Source organism: Plectropomus leopardus, chromosome 8, assembly GCF_008729295.1.
Source record: "Plectropomus leopardus isolate mb chromosome 8, YSFRI_Pleo_2.0, whole genome shotgun sequence".
Lineage (NCBI taxonomy): Eukaryota > Metazoa > Chordata > Actinopteri > Perciformes > Serranidae > Plectropomus > Plectropomus leopardus.
The window spans coordinates 6,794,099-6,818,685 of NC_056470.1; the positions used below are offsets into that span (position 1 = coordinate 6,794,099).

Sequence of the window (24,587 nt, forward strand, 5' to 3'; positions counted from 1 at the left end):
GGGATCCAGTTTTTATTATTGAGTTACCAAATGTACTTCTATGATATAATGTACAATTTGGGTCCGCTTTAACCTGAAGTTAACATGGAGTCATATATGTCCTACGAATGAAATTCAAATGATTTGTCAATGGTCAGGATTCCTGGATGGCTGCTTTATGGTGTCCATCCATCTGTCCGCCCATCCATTGAAATGAAATTTGCTTATCTGGGGCCAGGGTGTGATGGCAGCAGGCAGAGCAAGGTACTGCAGGCGTCCCTCTCTGTGTCTACTCAAGGATGTCTTAAAAGTTAGATGTGCCTGGAAAACCTCTAACAGGAAGTGCCCAGGGGGCATTAGTTGCCTGAACCCCCTGTTTCAACGCAAAGGAGCAGTGGCTATACGCCGAGCTCCCTGCAGTTGTCTGAGTTTCTCACCCTATCTCTAAGGCTGAGCCCAGCCACCCTACGAAGGAAAGACATTCTGGCCACTTCCATCCACGATGTCATTCTTCTGGTCACTACCCAAAGCTCATGACCATAGGGTGTATTTAATTCTTTGGGGTTGTATTTGACTAATTGTAATCACTCCAGTCATTTCTACCTGTGTAAATACCTTTAAAAGACAAATGCAATGCATAAAATGCAATTTCTTACATGCCAAACAGTGATTGCAGCTGCTATCTTGTCACTGAAAAGTTGTTTATGCCTCAAAATGACTTCATTTCATTCATAGTGAACATATTTGACAGACTTTAGCTTATCCAGTCCTCTTCTACCTGTTTAAATTCCTTTAAAAGAAGATTGCATCAAATATAATGCAATTTTTAACTTGCCAAAAAGTGATTGCAGCTGCTATCTTATTACTGAAAGGTTATTTCTGCCTCAAAATGATGGGGTTTTATTTGACTAATTGTAATCACTCCAGTCATTTTTACCAGTGTAAATAGCTTTAAAAGGCCAATGCAATGCATACAGTGCAATTTTCAACTTGCCAAAAAGTGATTGCTGCTGCTATCTGAGGAAAATTGTGATTTGTGAATTTTATTATCAGAGATATAAGTTAACCATAGACCTTTCATACCCCCCAGCCTTTCATGGGCCCCTCCTTGGCCTTGGGGCGGGGTCATCTGTACCTTTTGACCCCCCTAACAGCAAGCCTGATGGTAGCCTTGGCCACCTTATCATCTGTTCTGTTAATTCTTTGGTATCATTATCCCTATAGTGTCAAAATGGAAGCAAAGTTTCACAATACTACATTTGTCCAATCCAGTGTCCAATATACAATTAATGTATTAGCATAAGAATGTCCAAAATGTGTTTTTTAACATACTTTTACCTTGACCTTGACCTTGACCTAAGTGCTTTTTCTTGAATTCTGGTGAAATCAAAAGTGTCACAAAATGATTGTGCATCCCCATTTTAGTTGGAAATGACATTTTAATTGTTTTTCTACACTGTTTGGTTCTAAAATTAGACATCTTTGAACATCAGATGGCGAGGACTGGCAGCCATCTTGGATTTGACCTCTAATGGTCCCCAGAGGTCAAATCTGACTTCCCTCCACATCTGAAAAATAAGCATTATGGTATGCCCTAACTATGTTACAAATTTGTGCACAGTGCACAGTTATTGTGGTTATCCGCTGCACTATTGTGTTCACTGAGTCCATGAGGGCTCTTCAGGTGGAGCCTGCCATGAGACCCCTAAACATTTTTTAATGCACTTCAGTTTTTGATCAGATCTGTTATTTTAATAAGTCACAAGAAAGTGTTTTGAGAGTCACAAGAGAGTGTGCTGAGTGTTTCACATTTCAACCAATCATGGGTTTGGATAAGATATTCAAATTTAACCAAATAAAATCTTAAATGGGACAGTTAAAATCATTGTTGCAACTCTTTTGATGAAGGACATTGCACCTTTGTTGCTAAGGGAATAGGTCTGACCAAATAGGGGATCCAGATCTGATATCTCTTGCTAAACAAGCAATTGTAACACTATTGTTAAAAATTTATGAGGCTTCAAAAGTTCCTAGTAAAATAAAATAACAAACTGAGCATGCTTTTAGCAGATACTCCCTGATACATATGCATACACACAAAATGAACAACCTCTTTTTAGTATCGCTGATTTATTTGACCCCGCTAAACTGCATCAGACCACAGCTCACAATTATGTGTAGCGACAAACTAAAACATTACAGAGGGATTGTTACATGAAAGAGGGGGCAGTCGGTGTAAAAGGAGTAAAAGTATAGATGGAGGAGGAGAAGGGCCAGTGGCACTTATCTCCCCACCCATTCTTCTGCTTGGCTGTAATTATCAGTCATATTATTATTGAGTGCTAATTTATTGCCTTGCTGGGAGCTATGTGTTAAATAAACTCAGCGGTGTAAATAGAGCGAGGGGGAGAAAGAGGGAACGGGAGAACAGACTGCTGCTGCTATCAGATGGCAACACAGCACACACACTGCCCACGGGGAAAGAGTGAGATGCGTGAGTGTATATTTATACGTGTCTGTCCCCGGCACAGTTGCAAGCCCAAACTCGAGTGTTCTGTGCCCATGTGTGCCGTTGATGATCCATTGGACTGGTAACATTGGTGCGTTGCCCTAGGATGCTCTCTTCACGTGCTCCTTCTGCACTGGATCAGGGTGTTGGCCCCTCCATAGCTGATATCACTGTGGTGTCTACCAGGCAGACTCACTGACTAACAGCTCAGCCAGCCACCATCTGTTGTCCCTACAGCGCAGCCTCAAAACCTGCACTGTTGTAGAACAGAGCTTTAGCACTTTAAAAATATGTTCTTTAACTGAGCACTGAGGCTGTTTGATGACTGATATTTGTATTTTTAATTTAGTCATGAATTGATGACTATCTTCCTCTGTTTATTTGGGGTTCTAGTCACCTCATGTTTCAGCTCCATTTCAGAAGGCAATGATGCGATTTTAAAATGATAATTGATGCCCCTTAATTCATATATTTTTCTGATTTCCATACATGATTCATTTTTTCCTCTTATCCCCAAATGAAAGAGAGGTGAAGTGAACAATAATTGAGCTGAAGACAACAATATGTGCAATAAAAGCAAGTTCCCAAAAAACAAAGATTGACAGAAATCAGCCACCCCAAATGTCTGAGGATAGAGCTAACATGTGTTGTGTTTTTTTAATTGCACTGCCAGACCTGAGTTTCGCAAGTGTCAAAAGATGGGTGCCAGCAGCTCTTAGCAGTATTGAGAATCGGATTTCATATGTTCGATTATTGTCTTTTCTGCATCAAGACATAATCTTTGAAGATAGATTTGCAGTTGATCTTAATCTTTTATCTTTTTTACCGTGATCTGGGAAAATTTTCTTGCGTCATAAATTACGTGTCATCCTTTAGAAAATACTACTACATTGCTACTTTAGTCTTCAAAGTCTGTCTACATAGACCCTTAATAATGTTAAAATGCCCAACTTTACACCAGAAAAGTTGTAATTTGTAATTGGTTTTCTGTTTAACGGAAAAGTGATTTTACAATTCGTGTAATGAATTACTGTTTGCAGGGACAACAAATAACCAAACAATACTCTAATTTTAATCAACCTCATCCAACCTCTGTTCTAAATCGTGTCAGCAACCACATTAGCCATCCAACATTAGATTCCTAATCACGTTTACAGGTATTTCTTAACTCCTCAACATCCCAGACAGTCTTTTTTTCTGTTGCTAGAAGCACAGCATCAGCTGAGACATTATTTATTTTGATTCTGTCTTTGTTAAGTGTTGCTCACATAATACTTGACATTACACACTTTGGTTGCAGAGGGTCTTTTAAAAAACCAGAGAAGCTGCATTAAGTGAACGACCTCTGTCACAACTTTCCTATAGGTGTTTTGTAACAGTGTCCCTGTATTCTCATTATTTCACCATGCTTTGTGGCCAGAAAGGTTTGGACTGGAGTAGGATTGCATGTTAAAGTTTAGTTCCATGGAACTGCTATCAGAAATTTTAGATTGTTAGTCATATTATCACTAAAACGTAGCTCCAGTTAACAAGCAAAACTGCATAGCAAACAATGAGAACTGCCTAAAACTCTGCTAGATTTTTCTTTTGCTATGAGATGTTTCCACAACAGATGCTCTCATCTCTTGTTCATACTTGCACACTTTTTCTGTGATTTTGTTTTGTCTCACTCTGTCTTTTTATTGTTTCATAGTTGTCTCTCCTTTCCCCCTCATCGTTTTCAGCTCATCTTCCTCTCACTTACTCCCGCTTGCTTTTTCTGTCTCACACATTTGCACATTCTTTCCCTTCTGTCTGTGGCTCCTAAATAGATGCTTCACACCTCTAGCTGTGTACTGAATTGATTCATATGCAAAAGGTGCCTGGAGCTGGAAGACTGTGTGATAATATGTTTGTAAGCTAATCTCCCATTTAGCTCATGGCTAGCAGCTGCCGTATTCAATTATGCACCTTCTTAATAACTGCAGATACTTTCCTGCACATGTTTACATTTGTAACATATTTTGGCCTGCCTCTTATCTATCACATTTTCTGTCTCTCCTCTTTTCTTTTTCTTCTCACCAGATGAGTTTTTATCTATTTTAATGTTTTCATTGTATTTATTAAGGATCTATCTTTAGAGTAGGTTTTAGAGTTTTAAAAAATGAAAGGTGAGAAGGAATTCGATATCCTGTAGGACAAACAGCAATTTTCAAGCACTATTAAAGTAGCTTAAGCATTGTAAATCTTTTCATAAATGCATGCAGCAGATTAAGTAGTGCAAAGTCTCCATGTGACCTCTGATTAAGATGGTTTTCTACTGTGATCTTAATGATGCATTTAAATATACATATACATTTATATTTATTTTTTCATTTATGCATTTATTTTTTAACATAATATTTATCGTCATACAAAGTACATTTATCAGCATAAAATGAAGCCCCTTTTCTTGTGACAACAGCGATTATTTTTTTATGTATTACTAAAGTTACACTGCTTTGGACATGTACACTAAATTCCATCAAATTATTATTATTTTTTTCTGTGCAGGCATTTTTGGGCAATAAGCTGATAGTGATTGATATACCTTATAAAAGTTAAAAAAAACCAAACAAATAAAATAAAAAACACATTAAATATTGTACAAATGCACAGCTCTAGCACTTTATTTAGGGGATAGATTAAAATCATTTTTTAGGGGGATAATCGCGATAGGACTTAATTGTTTTTGTAAGGCTGCAGCCGATGGATGATGCCATCCTTCATTACTGATGGCTGTCATTCATAAACCACTTTGTCATTTAGCATTAGAGACTGTTGGAATTGCCATTAGTTTTGCAGGTTCTTGGTCAGACACCAAAGTATTGAACATGTTAAAAAATTGATGACCTGAAACGTTGTGTTGTTTGCCTTGACAGTAATGAGGTACATGGTAGTAAATTCCTTTTGTACCATGAAGAAATTATTCTAAGAATGTTTGCTTTTGTTTTGTATGTATTTGGCTGGCCAATAGAATCTGGTGGATGATGCTGTGATGTGTGAACAGCTGAGCAAACTATTTTGCCTTATGACCCTGCTTTTATCTCAATGGAGTCCTCTGCTCCAGCACTTTACAGCTTCATTGAAATAAATGAGGGGATGATATTTACTTCTTTTTTTTTCTCGCAGTGCTAATGGAAAACAGAATTAGAGATGGACTCACTGACACACATTAGTACAGATGAAAAAGACTGGATAAATGAATGACCAAGGTATCCCAACAGAGAGACAGACTAAACACACATGAGCGCGTGTAAGCCTCAGCTTTCCTCTGTGTGTGTGTGTGTGTGTGTGTGTGTGTGTGTGTGTGTGTGTGTGTGTGTGTGTGTGTGTGTGTGTGTGTGTGTGTGTGTGTGTGTGTGTGTGTGTGTGTGTGTGTGTGTGTGTGTGTGTGTGTCTCTCTGTGTAAAGTCACGCCTGGCTGACTACTATCTACCATAGACTCGCAGGTCCCTGGAGGAACACCAGAGGAGTCATCTGATTCACTTTTAGTTTCTTCTCTGACTGCAAATTAAAACAGTATCCACACAGACACAGATAGGAAGGAGAGCTGTGTTTTTCAATTAAATCCATTCAGTTTCTGCTTAATCCCCGCCAAACAGATTCTCATTAAACATGTAAAATTAACACGTGAACGATTTCAGTCCCTCTTTTTACCTGCATTAACATGCACCAGCTGCAGCTGTCAGCCCGACAGTAGATGTATCTCTCACATCAGAAGCCCTCTCGCTCTTTGTCTCTCCTCAGTCCTCTGTTTATGAAACACAGACGATTGGCTTTGATTTGATTTGCTGTGCAGCAGCCCTGATAATTATGATGAATCTTCCCCCCTCTGTGTGTGTGTGTGTGTGTGTGTGCATGTAGACTCTTTACCTTTTCTGTGCTGATGCTGCTTTTCAGTGGCAAGTGCTTTTAAAACATTGATTGGCATTAATTTACCTGGTGTACCAGGTGTGTGAGGTTTAGCACAGTAGGGTAGTTCAGATAGTTACTTACAGGCTGTCAATCTCAGAAATACTTTGCAGTTATTAATAAAACTTTGCACAAGTTACTTTCCTAATATGACAAACATACCTGTCTGGTATCAATTGTATTCATAGCAAGTCACATTAAGTTTCCCTAATATTGATCCTTTATACTATCTGATGTGACAGTGCTGAAATGCTGGTCCTGTTGTAGTTTACTGTCATAGCAACAAGAGGAGCCTTGTTTATACAGGCTTTGTGCCATTTAGTTTACAAGGCAAGGCATAACTTCTGCACTTTATTTTTTTAGCTTATTTATATTAGCTGTTTTTGAGAATCTATTAATAGCCATGTTTGACAGTGATGATTGCATAAAAACATAACATACTGTATAAACTTCATTACATATAGACAATGCAAAGCACAAGTTAAATGAGAGCAATCAGTGCAGATGTTTGTGTCATTTGGCCCTATCTTACACTTGATGCAAAGCAGTGCATGCAACATGCACAACTTGTTAGTTTAGAAAGATGCAGTTGTTATTTTCAGGGCCAGTGTCCTCGCTGTGTAGCTTGCACCCAGCTGTGGGCCAATGGGCTTCCTAAAGTGAGGTGTGGTGAGGCGCATTGTTGGCACATTGCTTTTTTGAGGCAGCAGAAAGCAATTGCGCCATTGACCAACAAAATCCTGCTTTAAAGTTTTCTTGCTATTTAAAGGGTGCATTGTAAAATGCACCTACATACGCAGGTTCATAATACACTCACACTCTGCTTGTTACTCTCTCGGAGACATGCGGATAGGTTGTGGATTGGCAAAATAACACATTATTAATAGGCAAAATACTAATGCATTCTCTAAAATGTGAACATGGCAGAGAGCAGAGCAGAGCAGCAGTCCGGCTCCCCATTAAGAGATGCTTTGTACATTTACAGATTCGGAGAAGTGTAACTATATAGATTATTTCAGAGGCTAAACACATAGTTCTGTTTCTTCTGTGACGTATATAACTATTGGTTTTAGTTTAATATCCTGCTGCATTGACATTACTACTCATACTGCATTACGACAGAAATATATGGACACAGGAGGGCAGGGTGCAGTGGGGTATCTTCTGTTGCTGACGTGTTGATGTCCATTTACAGAATGTTTTTCGCTTATTGTTGCTCATTTTTCTGTTCAACCTTCCCTGTGTAGAATGAAGCATGTGCAAAGTTTGACACTAGATGGCTGCTTTCACATTCATCTGCTGAAGGAGGAAAGTTTCTCTTTGCTCGCCTTAAATTTGAGTTTAGGAAGTTTACGTACAAACAGGCTTTTGACATCTCATTTGGGAACCAATCATGGTCCAGTATGTGCAAATTACACATTTGTGATGTAGAATCTTGATACCTCTAGGGCACATACACTGAGAATGGACTGTTCAGTAATGTAGGTTATATCTTATTCAGCAGTTCAACTTTTGAAATGAAAAATATTTGCTTATTCATATTTCTGAATCTTTCAGTGAGGGAGAAGGAGATTTTAAGGTTTAAGATTTAAGGGCTTAAGAAGTTTTGAAAAAAAGGCATTTGAACTTTTTGGGTGAAATTATTTATAAAAGCAGAGTATTTTTCTTGCCTTGAAGCATATCTAAAGGGGGTCTTTAGCATGTTATACAATACTGAACACCATACATATTTCACAGTCACCATATGCATATTTATCATTTGCGCTTTCCAACACTATTGAGGCTTTATCATGCTGACTCTGAGGGGAATATCCAAAACCAAACATGCAACACCACATAAAATAGCAAATATTTTAGGTACATTATACATCTTTTTTTATCTCCCAAGATGCTGCATGGCAATGTGGTATGTTTGGAAACATTTGGATACTTAATTTTGCTAAATTTTGAAAAACTTGTAATGCAATCAAAAAAAATTGTTTGCATTACAACATAATTTCCATTTAATGTATGTGCACATTGGCTTTTCAATAGTAAATAAAATACAAAATAATACTCAAATTGGATTAATTGTATAACTTGACAGCTCTTTTATTGCTGGGGACAACAGAGACAGGGTTGTAAAAGTCTAAGAAGCCACATCACAACAGTGTTGTATTTTTTAAACAATTCAGTTATGTGATCCATTGTAAATTATTTTGAAGAATTTGTATTTTTAGTAAAATTAACAGCCCTAACCCAAACACTGCTTCCAGTGTTTACTAACTGTTTTATGTGCTTCTCTCTCTCTCTCTCTCTCTCCCCTCCTTGGTCGTTCTTTACCTCTCCTGTTTTGTCTCTCTACTTCTTCTACCATTTCTTTTTCTGCTGTCTTTCCCCAACCTCTCTAGTCTGCAGATGAGATAGAAGCGATGGTAAGCTTCATCAGAAACCTTCCAATCTCCTGCTCTTTGTCCTTTTCATCCACCCAACCCACTGCTTTCCAATCCTCACAATGTTCCCCACTCTCCTCTCACTTTGAGTCACTTAAAAAAAGCTGAAACAATAACAATAACAGGGCAAATTCTTCTCAATGAACGTCCTGTTTCTTACAAATTCCACTTATTTTCTTTTTCTTTCCTCCTTTCCTCCTTCTCATTAAGAAGTTCTATATCCCTCCATCAGTCCTTCTTATTCTTTCCTTTACCCCTCTGTATCCAGCACATTTTCCAACTTTCGTTTGTCTCTTTCGTATCTATAGATCCAGTATTCAGAGGCTATTTTTTTCCTTTCTCTGAGTTTTACAGTATTTTTCAAGGGGTGTGGATATGCTTTATTATTTTTTTTCAAGGAACTGTGTTCTTGCAATTAAATATGTATTTTTTTCTTTCTGCCATGCATATCAACAGCATAAAATCCTCAAACAAAAGCAATCTCCAGTAGTTAATTACATTTAACAACGATTCAACCACTTCTATAAGTTAAGTTATTAAATTAAATGCTAATTAAAAGAAAACTGACAAATTAAAGCTGATCAGAAAGCTTAATTTTTCAATTTATTTTGCTTGTATCTATGATCTCAGTTTACCTCTTTCTGTCTCTTCTTTCTAAACTTTGAGACTTCTTTCTTTTTCATCTCTTTCTCCAGCGTAGTGCCCTCACACATGCTGTTCTTATTTTCTCACGTCTTTCAGTCAGTGTGGAGCGTATTTGCATGGCACATGAGCCTGTTTGTCTGCGTGTTTTCACACACCTGTGCATCTGCATACTTTTGTGTATATATGTTTATGTTGGTCACCTTCAGTGCTTCAAAACTACCTGAAAAATAACATAATGATCTGTGCTGAGATGGCGTGTGGCATGATTTTCTCTGCCTGCACGAACACGGCACAATAGATGGAGAGAGACCGATAGATTGGTGTGTGAATAGAGAGAGGCAGATGTAAAATGAAGATTTTCAAAGAGGTATAATTTGAAGGTTGTGGCTTGCTGTCTGATTGTTGTTGGTGTATTACAGATCAGATGTGTTGAATATGTCTTACAGCGCTGATTTTAATCCAGCCATTTTCACTCTGATCCGTACTGTTTGTAGCGGTGTATATGCATGCACTTTGTGTATGCATGTGTTTTGTGTAGTGTGAAGAAATCCAGTTTCTTTTCTTCTGTTCCTTACCGCCTTTCATTCATTCCAAAATGAATGTGCTCCCTGCTGTTTGCCACGTGAATGTCAAGGTCGATCAGTCCTTTTGTATTTATGTGTCATTTAAAACATGCATTTGATGGTACAAAAACTTTTTTTTTTTTACATTTTACCTAACTTTGGACAGAAACAAGTATTATTGTGCTGTGTGTGCATGTAAACACACCAGAAACAGTGTCTCAAAAAAAAAAAGTTTTATCTCAGAGCTCTGCTTTTTCATCAAATAAACCAAAAGAGCCAACAGGGATATGTTTTGCCATAAGACCAGCTGGATCCAACAAATTTACGGTCCCCAAAAATATATATATCATTTCACCAGGGATGATGACTACTGAACTGTCTGGACTGAATCAAACTAATAACCCTGATTGGGTGGTTTCAATATTTAGAACCATCTGTCATAACAAACTGTTGAACAAAGTGGAATTTGTCAGAACTGACTGTTAATTATATTATAACAAAACGCATCATCATCATCAATACATAAACCCACTGTACAGAACTGTTAGAACATCTGGGGGAATTCTGTGTTTGTGTTGCGTAGAGGACTCGGGCTGGGTATTTATTTAAGATAGTGGTGTAGTGATGTAGAGCGGGGGGTGTTTTGGTGGAGGCTGAGATGAAGCAAAATGTTCACCATCCTTAGTCACATTACAGGTATCAAATGAAGTATTCTATTGGCATCATAATATTAAAAAGGTGCTGGTATTGGTTCTGGTTGGAACTTTCTGAACGATACACAGCCCTTTGAAGGATGTTCAAAGAAAACTTTTGAATGTGAGTACAGAATGGGAAAAACACTTCCGGAGTCAGCTACCCCTCACATTTCTCACCGCAGACTTAACTTCAACACCTTGTGGGGGTCTTGATTAGAAACCACTGTTGTAATATGACACCTTTTAGCACAATAACAGAATATTTTCACTAAAATTTAAATGAATCCAATAATTAATAATTGAAAGCGACTTTAGATTTCACAAGTCTCCTACTTTTTAGTGAGAAATCTTAGCAGAACACAGTATTTAATCCCCTATTCTCTGTGTGTGTGTGTGTGTGTGTGTGTGTGTGTGTGTGTGTGTGCGCGCGCACGCATGCGCACGCCCTTTTGCAGGCTCAGCAGCTACAGAAGAAAGATACACAGCTGAAAGCGTTGGATGCCTTCTACAAGGAGCAGCTGGCACAGCTGGAGAAGAGGGTACATTTACACACACACACACACACACACACACACACACACACACACACACACACACACACACTTAAAAATACTTTATTAGAGGCTTTCACAGACTCACAAAGTTGAGCATACTGTACACAAAGAACTATAGATGCATACACACACAACTACAGACTTGGACAGAGTTGACTTTAACCGCACGTATGCACAGGCACGCACGGAGGCACATGCATATATACATACATACATACAAACCCCATGATTACACTACTGTACAGTCACACAAATGCAAGCACAGAGACACTTTAGTGTTCATTGAAAAAAACAAACATGAGCCTGAATCATTGACATGATTCGTGCATTCTCAATGAGCTGCGGCACTATGACAGAAAGTGAGTGGACATAAATGGTCTGTGTTGTTACTGCTAAAATCTTTTTGCATGGGACATTTGTTTCTATTAGCATCCTTTTGCTAAAGCAATACTTTCCTGGAGCATTTTTGTATTAACTGTTTTTGTACAGTGACACCAAACTATATACTTACACAAATCAAAAAACATGGTATGTACATCGCGCACAAAAATCTGCAGGAGAAGAACTGCACAGGTTGTGTCTGTAAGTGGGATCCAAAGGGGAACACAGATTTTAGTCAGCCTGAGCATCTCCACAGAGCCCTTACAAGCTCCTTCATTCCCTTTCATCTGTCTGTCTGACATTTACCTGAAAAAAAAGGTGTAGAAGGTGTTGGTCTGAAGTTAACACTCAGCCTCACCAGGCGCCACACAAGAAGGACCTTTACACAGGCTCTCTGGGGGAAGTGTTCCTCTAGTTTTTAGATAGAGAAGACCTTTACAGAAAGTTATGTGTAAAATCCAAGTATTATGTTCGGTTTACTACGGCTAATTGAAGCCTGTCCTGCAGAGGGAGTGGTGGGAGCAGATGGAGTCGCAAGAGGGCGACCGTAACATTGGAGCACCATCACTGCAACATAAACACTCACTCAGCCTTTAATTGATTTGCTTTTCTATTAATTTACATTTTGTCAAATTATTTGTTTATTTCTGATTACTGCTGGGAAAAGAGAGAGAGAAAATCTCAAACCAAGTTTGGAATAAGTCGTGTGCATATGTGCATGTCAGTAGGGGTTATGTGTAGTGTCTGCCATAAGCTACCATAAGCGGATAGAGTTCTTGGTAGCCACTGACTCGAGCAATAGGCTCTTTTTCTGTTTGGATAAATCTGAAGTTTGGGCTTTTAGAAACAAGGTCCAATCCTGTTCTACTGCAGAGAAGACTTTTCTCCTCTGACTTTCTGTCTTTCTTTCTTTTTGTGTTTCTTTTTGTGTTTCTGTCTTTCTCTCTGTCTTTTATTCTTTTTATGCCTCTGTGCTGACAATAGTGCTGACAATAGCCATGGCTTGAGGCAAAATGTTTGCAGGTTGTCTGTCCTTTCGTCTGTCCCATTCTCATGAATGTGATAACTCAAGAACACCTTGAGGGAATGTCTTCGAACACACAAGTGCACTTGGACTCAGTGATGATACGAATCAATTTTGGTGGCCAAAGGTCAAGGTCACTGTGACCTTTCGTCTGTCCCTTTCTCGTGAACGCAATATCTTAAGAAGGCTTTGAGGGAACAAACATTGATACAACACAAAAGATCAACTTGGACTCAAGAATGAACTGATTTGAATTTGGTGGCTGAAGGTCAAAAGTCAAGGTCACTGTGACCTCACAAAAAACTTGACGGAGACTTACAACTGATAAGCATTAATTCTACTTTCTTTCTTTCTTTCTTTCTTTCTTTCTTTCTTTCTTTCTTTCTTTCTTTCTTTCTTTCTTTCTTTCTTTCCTACTCTCTTTCACACACAAAGCTTTACATCACCATTAACATAAAATCTGTTCTGTAAAAATGCAGTCAGCCTGAATAAAAATGTATTACCTCAATGTTTAGTCACACACACACACACACACACACACGCACACACACACAGGTCGTGGTGTCAGATGCCTGGCTATTTGTGTTTGTCTCATTAGTAACAGGTTGGGTTTGCAGAGGGAGTAGAAGACTGGCAGGCTGACATACGGATGGCACAAGCTGTGTTTGCTGTTGGGTTTAGGATGTTTGTAGACAGACTGCTTTGCGAGTGTGTGGGACGGAGAGACAGAAAGAGAGACAGGCAGAGAGATGTTTGTTTTGCCTGTATACTGTATATTCAGGTGCACGTGTACTGTATATGCAAATGGGGGAATTTATGCGTCTATCTGTAGGATCAGTGTGTTTGCAGACTGCACCAGAAGCGAATAATGCCTCGATTTAAGTCTGTTTGACTGTTCAAAATGTTCTCAATTCTCGAGGTTTAGTTGGCTCCAAATGCTCAGCAGAACTAAACCACAATGACACAAGTCAAGCTGAGCTCGGCTTATGTTAATGTGATCTCGCCCTTTGCATTAACATATGTGCTGGTTTACGTATGTAACAAAAACCATATGACAGATATACCAGATTTGACAGTATGCATTGGAAAGGAGAGAGGTCTGCTGTTTTGGGTACTGTCTAATACCTGAGAACCCCAAAATACTGTTGTGATAATACAGGGTATTTTTGCAAAAATGATATTCTTGGTAATATGACAAAATACTTAAAGAACATATAGTTGAACAATGCAGTGTTTTAAAACCATGTGTGAACATAAATGTAACAGTTCACTCTCAAATATTCAGGGAAAACTAAACAAAACTGATCTAATTCCTAAAATTTTTTTAAACTACAACTAAAAGTGAGATTCAGACTTAGCAAAAATGTGAATAATGCAACAAAATACAGTTAACCAAAAAGTGCACTTCTTAACAGTTGTCAAATACAAAAATACCCTTGAATTTAGATCTAGTAAGAGTTAGTTTATAGGCCTCTTTTGGATCCAAAATCCAAAAAAGATTCAGTAGTTTTTGCCCTTGGACCTGTATGCTCTGTCATTTCTCCTCTACTCTTCCTGCTGTAACATGTGTCACACAGACACACACACTCAGAACTGCACTTATTTTGACAGGTTGTTATGATACAAAATCCACACATACTAAGGTTTTTCTACAGCTTGTAGGCTTACATCACGACATGGTTTATTATTAATATTTATTACAAAAGGACCTGGAGATACTGATTGTTGTATCAGCATGGCAGAAGAGTAGAGGGAGGATCTGAGTTTTTTATGAGCAGCAGAATATGGCCATCGTTTCAATAAGATTTTTTAAAATTATATTAAAAAATTATACCAATATTATCATAAACTATATAATATTGTTATATCCACATCTATATTGTTTTTTTAAATTAAGAAAGATAGAAATGTGTTTCTGAAATACAGAATGACGAAGGTAACATTCAGTCTCAGTACTCATCAGTTCAAAAGTGACTTTAAACATTACCTCTCATGTGCTGTACCTTTCAATCCTGTTCTTTGTGAGTAAAGCAAGGGCTGAGCGATATGGCAAAAATCAAATATCACAATATTTTTGACCAAATACCTTGATATTGATAGACAATATCATAAGGTTGACTTTTAGTGCTTTCGCAATAAATTTAAACAATTAGATTTCTGATAAATAATCATCAGTGACATTAAAACTACATACTTTACTGTAATGCAGCCTAGAACTAAAACTAGGAAAAGACAACACTTATGATTCTGTCCATAATATGATAACTAAATTCTAAGATTTAGTCTCATATTAAGATATTGTTATTATATCAATATATTGCCCAAGCATTGTGATACAACTCGATATCTTTTTGTGTTTTTGTATTGAGAAAACATGAACATGGACTGACATGGAAAACCTGAAACACCACGCCAGAAGCTATTCAATTGCTCTTTTATACTGTTTTGACAATCCAGAAGTCAATCCAGACCGTCTCCGTCCTTTCATTTCCCACAACATGTCAATGCAGGAAAGAAGTGGCAACACTCATTTGATATGGCGTACGTATTTTGTTAGTTTCACATACACCTTATAAAGTCTGCTTAATCTTCCTTTGTCTTTTATTTTGCCTTTCCGTCACTGTCTGTCTTGCACGCTCACTCTCTCACACACACTCCTGTCATAGTAAAGCATAGTTTGAAGCTGGTGGAAATAGAGCGTACAGAAGGAGATAATAATCCTCCTCCAAATCTGACAGGTTGCTTGACACGCTGTCAGCGGGGGCCTCCACGTAGTGCACCAGAAATATCTGCACACTAAACACACACACACACACATACACACACACACACACACACTGCTGTACTCCAAATAATGCCACAGGCAATACCTTTTTTTCTGGCCAAACAGTGAAGCAGAGGACATATTTAGGATGGCATGCGCACACACACACACACACACACACACTCACACACACACACACACACACACACACACACACACACACTGTACACACACATAACACATACACACACACTGATAACATACCGTATGTCTGTGTGTGTCCCTGACACAACTGAGTCAGGTTGGCCTTCTGATCAGAACTCAATGGTTTGTTTTTTTGTTTTTTTTTTTCAAAAATACCGTATTAAAAACTCCACTTTTCTGCTGTGTTGCACTTTCTTATGGAAATGAATACACTCTGGGCCCTATGTAGACCAAGTCAAAGTTGAACACTTTCATCCTGTGAAAAGCTATCTGCTCAAAATGCTGCAGCAAGGGCTTCGAATCTGCTTATTAGTTTAGCTTGTTAGCAATATTTCCACTGAGGCTGCACCCATCTGGAGATGAAGATATGAGTTTCATAATAAGTTAACATTACTAAACATTGCAGAGTTGGAGCTCTCATTCCAGTTGCCTCATTATTTTTGCCTTAGCAACAAAAAAGTGCTTGTTTATATTCCTTAACAGCAGTAAACACTCAGTGAGATCCAACCAGCTATATTTAATGTAATTGAACTTCTAAAGGGGGGGGGGGGGGGGGTGTAAGTGCTGTTGAAATACTTTTAATTTCCCTCAAACACTTACCACATTTAGGCTGTAAAATGCATTTTTTATTTAAGCATCAATATGATGCCTTATGACACCCTTTAGCTGTTTTAAATCACAACATCAAGTGGTTTATTGCTTGAATTAAGCAGAACTTATACCTTTTTAATGTGTCCTAAAATACACAGACAGCAACAATAATTTATTGATGACAAATAATCATTCTTTTGCCAAGATCAGTCATTCTTCAGCAACATTTAAAAGAACAGTTGTCAAGAACCACACAGTGGAAAGTTGCAGCTGTTTTTTTTGTTGCTCATCACCCTCTTCCCAAATATCAAGCCACTTTGCTCAAGTTTCAAAGGGTTACACAAACAACATTTAACCTTCACACAACCTTCATCAGGTTAATGTCGCTGCCATGGACTAAATGCGCATGTTTCAAATACTCCTTATATATAATACCTTGAAATTGAAATTGAATTAAAAGCAAACTTATGATAGTAACTTTAATTTACAAAACTAAGGAAAAAAAGTGTGTTCTTAGCAGTGGTGTCACATTTTTTAATCCAAACACTTGCAAATTATTAGTCTTTACAATGGTTTTCATTTACAGTAATTAAGTAATAAACACAACTTGTCAACTCAAATCCATATTAAAAGGGCACTTTTACTGTGGTAGATGTGTAATAAGTTGTTCAACAGGTTAAAGTGCAAAACAGCTTGGCTGGAAGAGGCATCCATTAGAAAGCTAACCTGATTTGCAGTTCAAAGTTTGTGATATAATTTTAATATTTTGTGATGTCTGATACAACAATGACGGATAACTGTAGCTTTATGCAGGTACAGCATTCTTGTCGAAAGTTAGTTGAGGACATGGATACCACTCTTTTTTCTGTATGCTAAATAGGAAGCTACATCCTGAAGCTGAAGCACAAAGACTGGAAGAAAGATAAAATGGCTAGTCTGGCTCTGTTTGAAATGTAAAACCTGTGCATCGTGACTATGGTCTTTTTGTCACCATGTATAGATTCCAAAGATATGCCACAAAGCCACTAAGAATTCATAATTTTTACACTCTTTGCGTGCTATAGGAACCCAACTGATTTTATTCAGAATGATTAGCTGACTAGGTGTTCCATTAGGGACTTCTGTGACCCCACGATGGCTACAGCACAGGAGACGAATATACAGTAAGACACACACTCTGCAGAACAGTGTTTAAGTAGATGGATGTCCACGCAGAGCCCAAGTCAATGGGGTGACACCATAGAAAATTCTTTTGTGTTGTTCAGTGAACGCTGCTGCTACTTTCAGGTCAGACTAAAAGGTTAGATGAGGTGGAGTGTGTGTGGGTTAAAAGACTACTTCTTTTACAGGTGCATCAAAGAGTACCCTGTGTGAGTGTGTGAGTGTGAGAGAGAGATAGAGAGAGAGAGAGAGAGAGAGTGTGAGTGTCTGAGAGTTTTGTGCCACCCACTTGTACCAGTGTTTACAAACGTTATATTTTTTTTTCTGCTTTGGCAGTGTTGCAAATGCATGTGCATATTTTCTTATCTTGCACATCCAATGAGTGGTTATGTTGGTCAGGATAAAACAACTTTATCAATTCTCTCCTCTGACCAATTGCAGCCTGTGTCAGAGGCTCTATATCCTGATCTGTAGCTTGCAGGTTGTGTCTCCGGTTTAGTGTTACCCTTAACAAAATAACATTGTTTTAATGAGCCAGCAGCAATAGAAATAAACAGTAAAAATAAATCCACCTAATTACTTTCGAGCTAGCCATTGACTCCAAGCACCTAATTTAAGAAATGTAATCCCATAGTGGCAGGATAGTTGTAAACGTGTAGACAGCTGGGGGAGAATGGCTGCAATCATCATCAGTAGAAAAGCAGAAATCTGTTTGGCTATTGATGGCTGATGACTGTTAAGTAGAGCTGCTGCCACCTTTTCACAGCTAACAAGCTTGTTGACACTGCACGCTGGCTGATATTTTTTTCCCTGGCTCTACACAATTTTGTCAATATTTTGCAAGATTAGTCCTGCTTTAAAAATAATGAGAGGTCTCCTCCATTATAGAGATTTGTATCATTCCACATTCTCTATGCCATGTGCATAAGTTTTGTCCTAACTTTTATTTAACTTTTTTTCTGATCCAGATATGATCAATTCTCTCAAGTACTGACCATACAGTAAACAGCTATCATTGTTGCCTGAGCACTCAGATAGAAAACAAGAGAACATACAGAGACTGAGCAGCCATGATGTTGGGAGCACTTATTCTGGCTGGAAACAAGAATAATGAACAAGGCTGATAAAAAGAGCCAAGGCATCAAGACATTAAGAAAAGTCTATAGGATGGACATTAAGTGAACATAGTGAGTGTGAAGGCAATATGGAGGTGGCAATTAAAGAGGCTGCAGATGGCCTTATAGTTGAGTGACTCAGTTTTAGCTGCAACAAGTACTGTCAGTCAGTTGATCCATGTTGTGTTGAATGTTGTAGATTTTGTCCTTGAGCAAGATACTTCAACCTTAATTAGCTCACTCATTGTAATAGATAAGAGTATCTATGCTGCATGGAGAGCAATGTAAGTTGGAAGATTTTAAATAGTGGTAGGCCCAAAAAGTTGTGGCTTTCGCTGAGAAAGCTGACTGCCCAAAATGCAGTGTGACGAAAACGTACAATACAGTCTCTTGAGCCCAGCTGGATAAACACCTACTAACACCCAGTAACATCTGTTTTTATATTTAATGGAAAAGTTATAATCAGAATTTACTCACAGTACAAATGGCTCTGCAGTGGTCATAGGTATTTATCAACTTAGTTTTGATCGGCTCCAATCAGCAGTGATGGAAATAAGAACCTGGGTGGAGGCACTGATAGTAGTGCCTTTGCAGGGGCGATGCAATGATGGGCGGCCACAAATATTGTCCGTCTCTGTCCCAGCAGCACTCAAACATGTTTCAAAACGAAGTCACCACTGAGTTTGAGACTGAATAAGTAACAGATATAAAAAAGATTAAAATTTTCATTGGCCTCCATGCTTTTTTTACTGTTTACTAACCAGTTTTCTGACCCATTGTTGACATCAAACATGACACTCCAGAAAAAATGTGAAAAATAAACATACCTACTCATGCAAAGTCATATATACAGCTCGAGTCTACCGGCAATGGGATAGCACTCTATCGCCTGTTTTTAACAGGTTGTCCCCACATTTGGAAAACCTGCATAAATGTGCTTATTTTGTTGAGAAAAGGATATTACAGTAAATATTCCTTAGGATTTCATAGAGTTCTTTGAATTAAAGCAGACAAAGTCATGTAATGGAGGAGGTGGCCAAGCCACTTTATACATAAGGCACAAGTTTAAATATAATGTACAATTTCCAAAGCTCCAAAAATGACATTTCTCCAGGATCCTCCAGTGATGATATTGATATTGACTTGTTATCCAAAATTTTTAGGGTTTGTTCGTAAAAGGAGTTGTTTAATGGCCATTTCTCCAGTCTGCTTCCATCATGTAATACAATAGGGTATTTTGTAAATATCTTGGCTGCATGAAAGACGGTTTCTGAATTATTCTGTTCTTGCCAAATATCAGTCTTTTCACCCTTGATGAAAATGTCTACATGTCTCTGGGAGATTATTAATATATTGATTAAATGATAGGGTGCCTGACACTGGCTGTGCACTTCATTTTACTGGACAGTGCATCATTAATTTTAACACCTTGCATACAATAAAGAGACGTAAGCACATCATGACAAACTCTTATATGCTCACACATATCAAAAAATACAGCACCAACTTCTCCTCTATCAAGTATAAAGTTTGTTTGCTTTATTATGTGAAAAGGAGCTGTGTTGCTGGAATGACGTGCTCTAAAACCAAAGTGCATGTAAATCAGAATTGGTTGTGTTAATATAAATTGTCATTTGTCAAAAACACCTTTGTCAGCAACCTTTGAAAGTACTGGCAGTATGCTTATGGTCTATAATTACTGGCTTCGTAGTGGTCTTCAGATTAAAAATAGGAGTGATGGTGGCAATTTGTCTATATTTAAGGACAAGTTAATTAGGAACAACATCCAGTTCGCTTACTTTCCCTTTAATTTTTGGCCCATCTCATAAGCAGACTCGAGTAAAGAAATATTAAAACAATAATGTCTTTAATAATTTACCTGTACTTTGAGCTGAAATTCTCTTTTTTTTCAAAGTGCTCTTAGGCTACATACCACAGTCAACTATTCACAAACACAAGGCTACCATACAATCAGTTAAACATTCACACACACTCATACATTGATGGCACAGCCATTGGGAGCAATTTTGGGTTCAGTTTCTTGCCCAAAGACACTTAGACATGTGCTCTGAGGCAAATTGTGATTTGGGATGTTAGGCTTGATGAATAAAATTGAACTGAGAAGCTGGGGATCAAACTGCCGTAATTTGCTCTGCCTCCGGAGCCACTCCAGAAATAAATAAATAACATACTGCAGGTAATATTGATGCTACTGTACTATTCTGAGAATAATAAAGATGTGCCCTTACTTCCAGAAAATTACAGTATTAGCAGGATGCTCTCAGCATCTCCTCTCCTTGTTATCTGTCAGTCAATCTCCAGTATTATCTCTTTATGGTGTCTTTGGCAAAGAAAAGTGTTGGAACAAAAAGCATTCACATGTCAATTTTCCACACATACCAGTATTTATAAAAATAGGCTGTGCAGAGTACCTTGGACTATGCGTACACAGTTTCGTAGACAGAAATTAATAATAAAGCATTTCTATTAGCCAGTTTCACTGATTGTGTGATCTATAAAATGCCCAACAAAGGCAAAAAAATACATTTAATGGGAAATAATTAAAAAAAAAAAAAAAAAACTTTCATTAGTTGAGATCTCGTTTTGTTGTCATACTGTGCATTGATGATGAATTTAATCTGTTTCTGTACAAGCAATATTAACAAAATGATTCTCTTCTGACCTATGATAATAGTGAATCAGATATCACTGGAACAGTTAGATACAATAAATTAATGTTGTGAGTAGCCACAGATGTGTGTAAGGGTCGCTCATAATGACAGCTGCTCTGGCATTATAGTAGAGCCTTGCCTATGTGACCAGAAATTATGCTGCTACTCTGCTAGTCTTTTCTGTGACAGGTCTAATAAGTGGTAGAGCAGGCAGGTATATAGATATACAAGTGTGTAATTAAGGACATCTCTATGTTCATTTAAGATAAACTGTCAGCCTTGTGCACATGCGGGCAGGTTCCTATAAAGGAGATTCATGAATTAGAAACATATGTATATACACACACACACACACACACAAACATGCATACAGTAAGCATTTTTGTAGAGTTGTAGCTGCGTTTGATGCAGCATTATGGGTACTAAAGTTAAACTTTTCATAATGAGAACGTACCATTGAGGTTGCAGTGTCAAAAGTTTTATGCTTTTTTTTCCTCATGTAGTTCTTCTTTTCTCACTAACGCCTAGGAAGCGTGGTTAAGGCATAGTGCCCTAGTTTTGTAGCATCCCAACAACCAGCACAAGCAGTGCTTTGATTGTTAGTATTTCCTGACCTTGATGTTGGCTCTGGCTGTCTGTGTGATATTTTGGTGCCACAGGTGGAAGGAGAGGAACAAACAGGTGGGAGGTTCATTGAAATGAGACAGCGCAAAGCAAGTTGTTGGTATTTTCGTGGAAAAGATGTTGCACTGAGAATAGATGTCTCAAAACACGTCTGTTTCTGGAGCAAATTGAATTTGCTGCCACTTGTGTGAGTAGCAAATGTGCAGAAATAACATGATATTGTTTACAATGTAAATTAACCTATTTAATTGTGTTTATTTTTAATTAAACACCATTCAAGCAGTAGATATGTTTAAATAAGGATATAAGGATCAAAACTGTCTTAATCTGGAATTCTCTGCATTTGTCTGTTATCTACAGATCCATAACTGTGTTATACTGTGTGAAAAGCTTCTTTTTCAGTTCATTTAATCTCTGCAGCCATCTGAGGCAGCAGGACAGATATGTCGATAAATCTGCAGCCTCTCATTGGAGATGTGCCACGCCAAGAGTGCAGTGCCATTACGCGCTGCCGTCTTCTGTGTTTACCTCAGTTAAATCACATGCAAATGACACCAGGCTGCTACAAAATAACCACACACACCTCTACACACATGATAGGCCTGTTATAACTCTGCATTCTGCCAGTTTATGCAAGAGACTTTGGATTACCAGGGCTCATTAATCCTCTGCGCCACAGCCTCCTTTCCAACTTTTTAAATAATTTCAGCTGTTCATGTTTTAGTCTTGAAATGCATTAGGAAACAAATCCTGTTCTGTCTCACTTTAGGATATATTGTAGCTGTTTGGAAGGCGGAATTCAGCAGAATAGCATCAAATTGATGCGATCTTATGATCTGCTTCATCAATTAATATTGTTGTATCATCATTGTACTAATTAATTGTTAAAAACCCACACCATCTGCCTCGAGCTGCATATATATGGTGCTTTGTGTTCACATCATGCCACTCTGTACCATTCAGAAAACCAAATGATTTCCTGGAGAAGCCATTTCTTTATGTTTATTGATTACACTCTCTGATCTATCTTTTCCCAACCCTTTCCCTCTTTGCACCGGTGAATCTGGGGAGACCAAATTAGCTGGTGGTCTCGGAGACACCCAAGACTATGCCACTGTTTACACGATTTAATGGTTAATTTTCATAATTTTTCTTTGTTTTTTTACAATAACTGTAACTCTTTTCCTCCTACGCACTTCCAAAAATACAAAAATAACTTCATCTTTTTCCAACCTGTAGAATATGACGCACCCACTGATGTCTTCATGGTTTGCACTTCAGGTCAAGGAAAACAGGCTATTTGGTTACAGCTGGGAACCAACTTTTGGGGTTCTGAACCACTTTATTTTTGGTAAAAAATGTACAATTAGGTGCATGAACTGGAATGGAACTCTTTCTATATTGGTGGAAAAAGAATAGGAGACATTTTGTGAAATTTGAAATGATCTTCCAGCCCTTTTTCCCTCAAATACATTTTGATTTACAAGCCAATGTATATGCACTACATTATAAATCTGCCACATGGGGAATCTTTTTGTATCTTGCATACTGTCTTTAATATATAGTACTGTGCACACACTTACTACACACAGCCCAATCCAACCCTAAGTAGGTGGTGGCAAACACAAATTTCTCTCCCGTCTCTCTATTTTCTTGCCTCTTACCTTCGTGCCTTCTGCTGCTTCTTCTTTATACTTCTTTTACCTCCCTTCCAGCTTCGCCTCTCTGTTCCCTGTTATCCTTCCCTCCCCAGCTGGTACAGTTTGCTGGTTAAATATTTGGGAGTGGGGGGTGGCCATTGGGCACTGGAGGGCCTTAAGCTCGGAGGATCAGCAGAGGAAAGGCTGCAGTTGTTGTGGATTAGCAGCTTGTTTTATCATAATACCACTGCCTGCTTGCTTTGGGTTTGGCGCTCACAAGCAAGCTGCAAAGTCCAAAATCACGATTTCTTAAAAAATGTATGAGTAATGCAAGTCGTTACTGCTGAGTTTTAGTTTCGCTAGAAGAGGCTGAAATCACAAAGCTTTCCTGTGGATGAAAATACAACTCCTCAACTTTTCCTTCATACTGTAAGTTTTGATGTAAAATAACGTCAGTGTATTTTTGCCAGGTGTCTCCTGTGTGATTCGTCTTACAGTAAAGATAACATTCAAGTTTTTATCATCATTATTATTAAGAATTTACAGATATAAGTATGAGCCTGGACTCGCATGGAGATTTTCACTTTAAAGGCCGGAAGGCACAAAATGGAAAAATAAAAAGACAAAGGAGTAAAGGAAGCTGCTACAGCTGCTAGGAGGGAAAGAGAAAGATGAAGGAATGCAGTACTGTAAAGACAGTTTTTCCCATATATAGTGACAATCTAAAGAATAAACCAATGGCATATAAGTTTAGGAAAGAAGGGCTTTTTGATTTGATGGGCTAAGTATATTTACAGTGGGTAATGTCTCCATTACCCAATGTAATGGGGGAGGGGGGGTGTTCATTTGCGTTACAGGCATGACTAACACCGCTTCAAGCTGTTGTCGAGCAGTGCAGTATATTTGTCTGTTAAAGGAATAGTTCTCTCTAAAATCAAAATTGTAGATTTTTCCTTTTCCCTTTAATGCTATTTATCAGTCTAGTTTTTTTCGCTGTTAGTTGTAAAGCCCTTCGAAACTATTTGTGGTTTGTCATATTGGACTTTAAAGATCAAATTTAAATTGAAATTAATTGAAATTACTATTTGCACAGCTCTTTGA

At 38.0% G+C, this 24,587-nt stretch overlaps 1 protein-coding gene across 2 annotated transcripts in view; it reads left to right on the plus strand.

The window, feature by feature from the left end:
- Nucleotides 1–24,587, plus strand: part of chchd6a (coiled-coil-helix-coiled-coil-helix domain containing 6a) — an 89,240-nt gene that overhangs the window by 20,841 nt on the left and 43,812 nt on the right. Inside the window, exons 5-6 of one of the 2 annotated variants that reach the window (XM_042491456.1) lie at nucleotides 8,812–8,835; nucleotides 11,212–11,295. In XM_042491456.1, the coding sequence (XP_042347390.1) occupies nucleotides 8,812–8,835; nucleotides 11,212–11,295 (108 nt within the window). The remainder of the gene's footprint in view (nucleotides 1–8,811; nucleotides 8,836–11,211; nucleotides 11,296–24,587) is intronic. The other variant, XM_042491457.1, reaches the window with a different exon arrangement.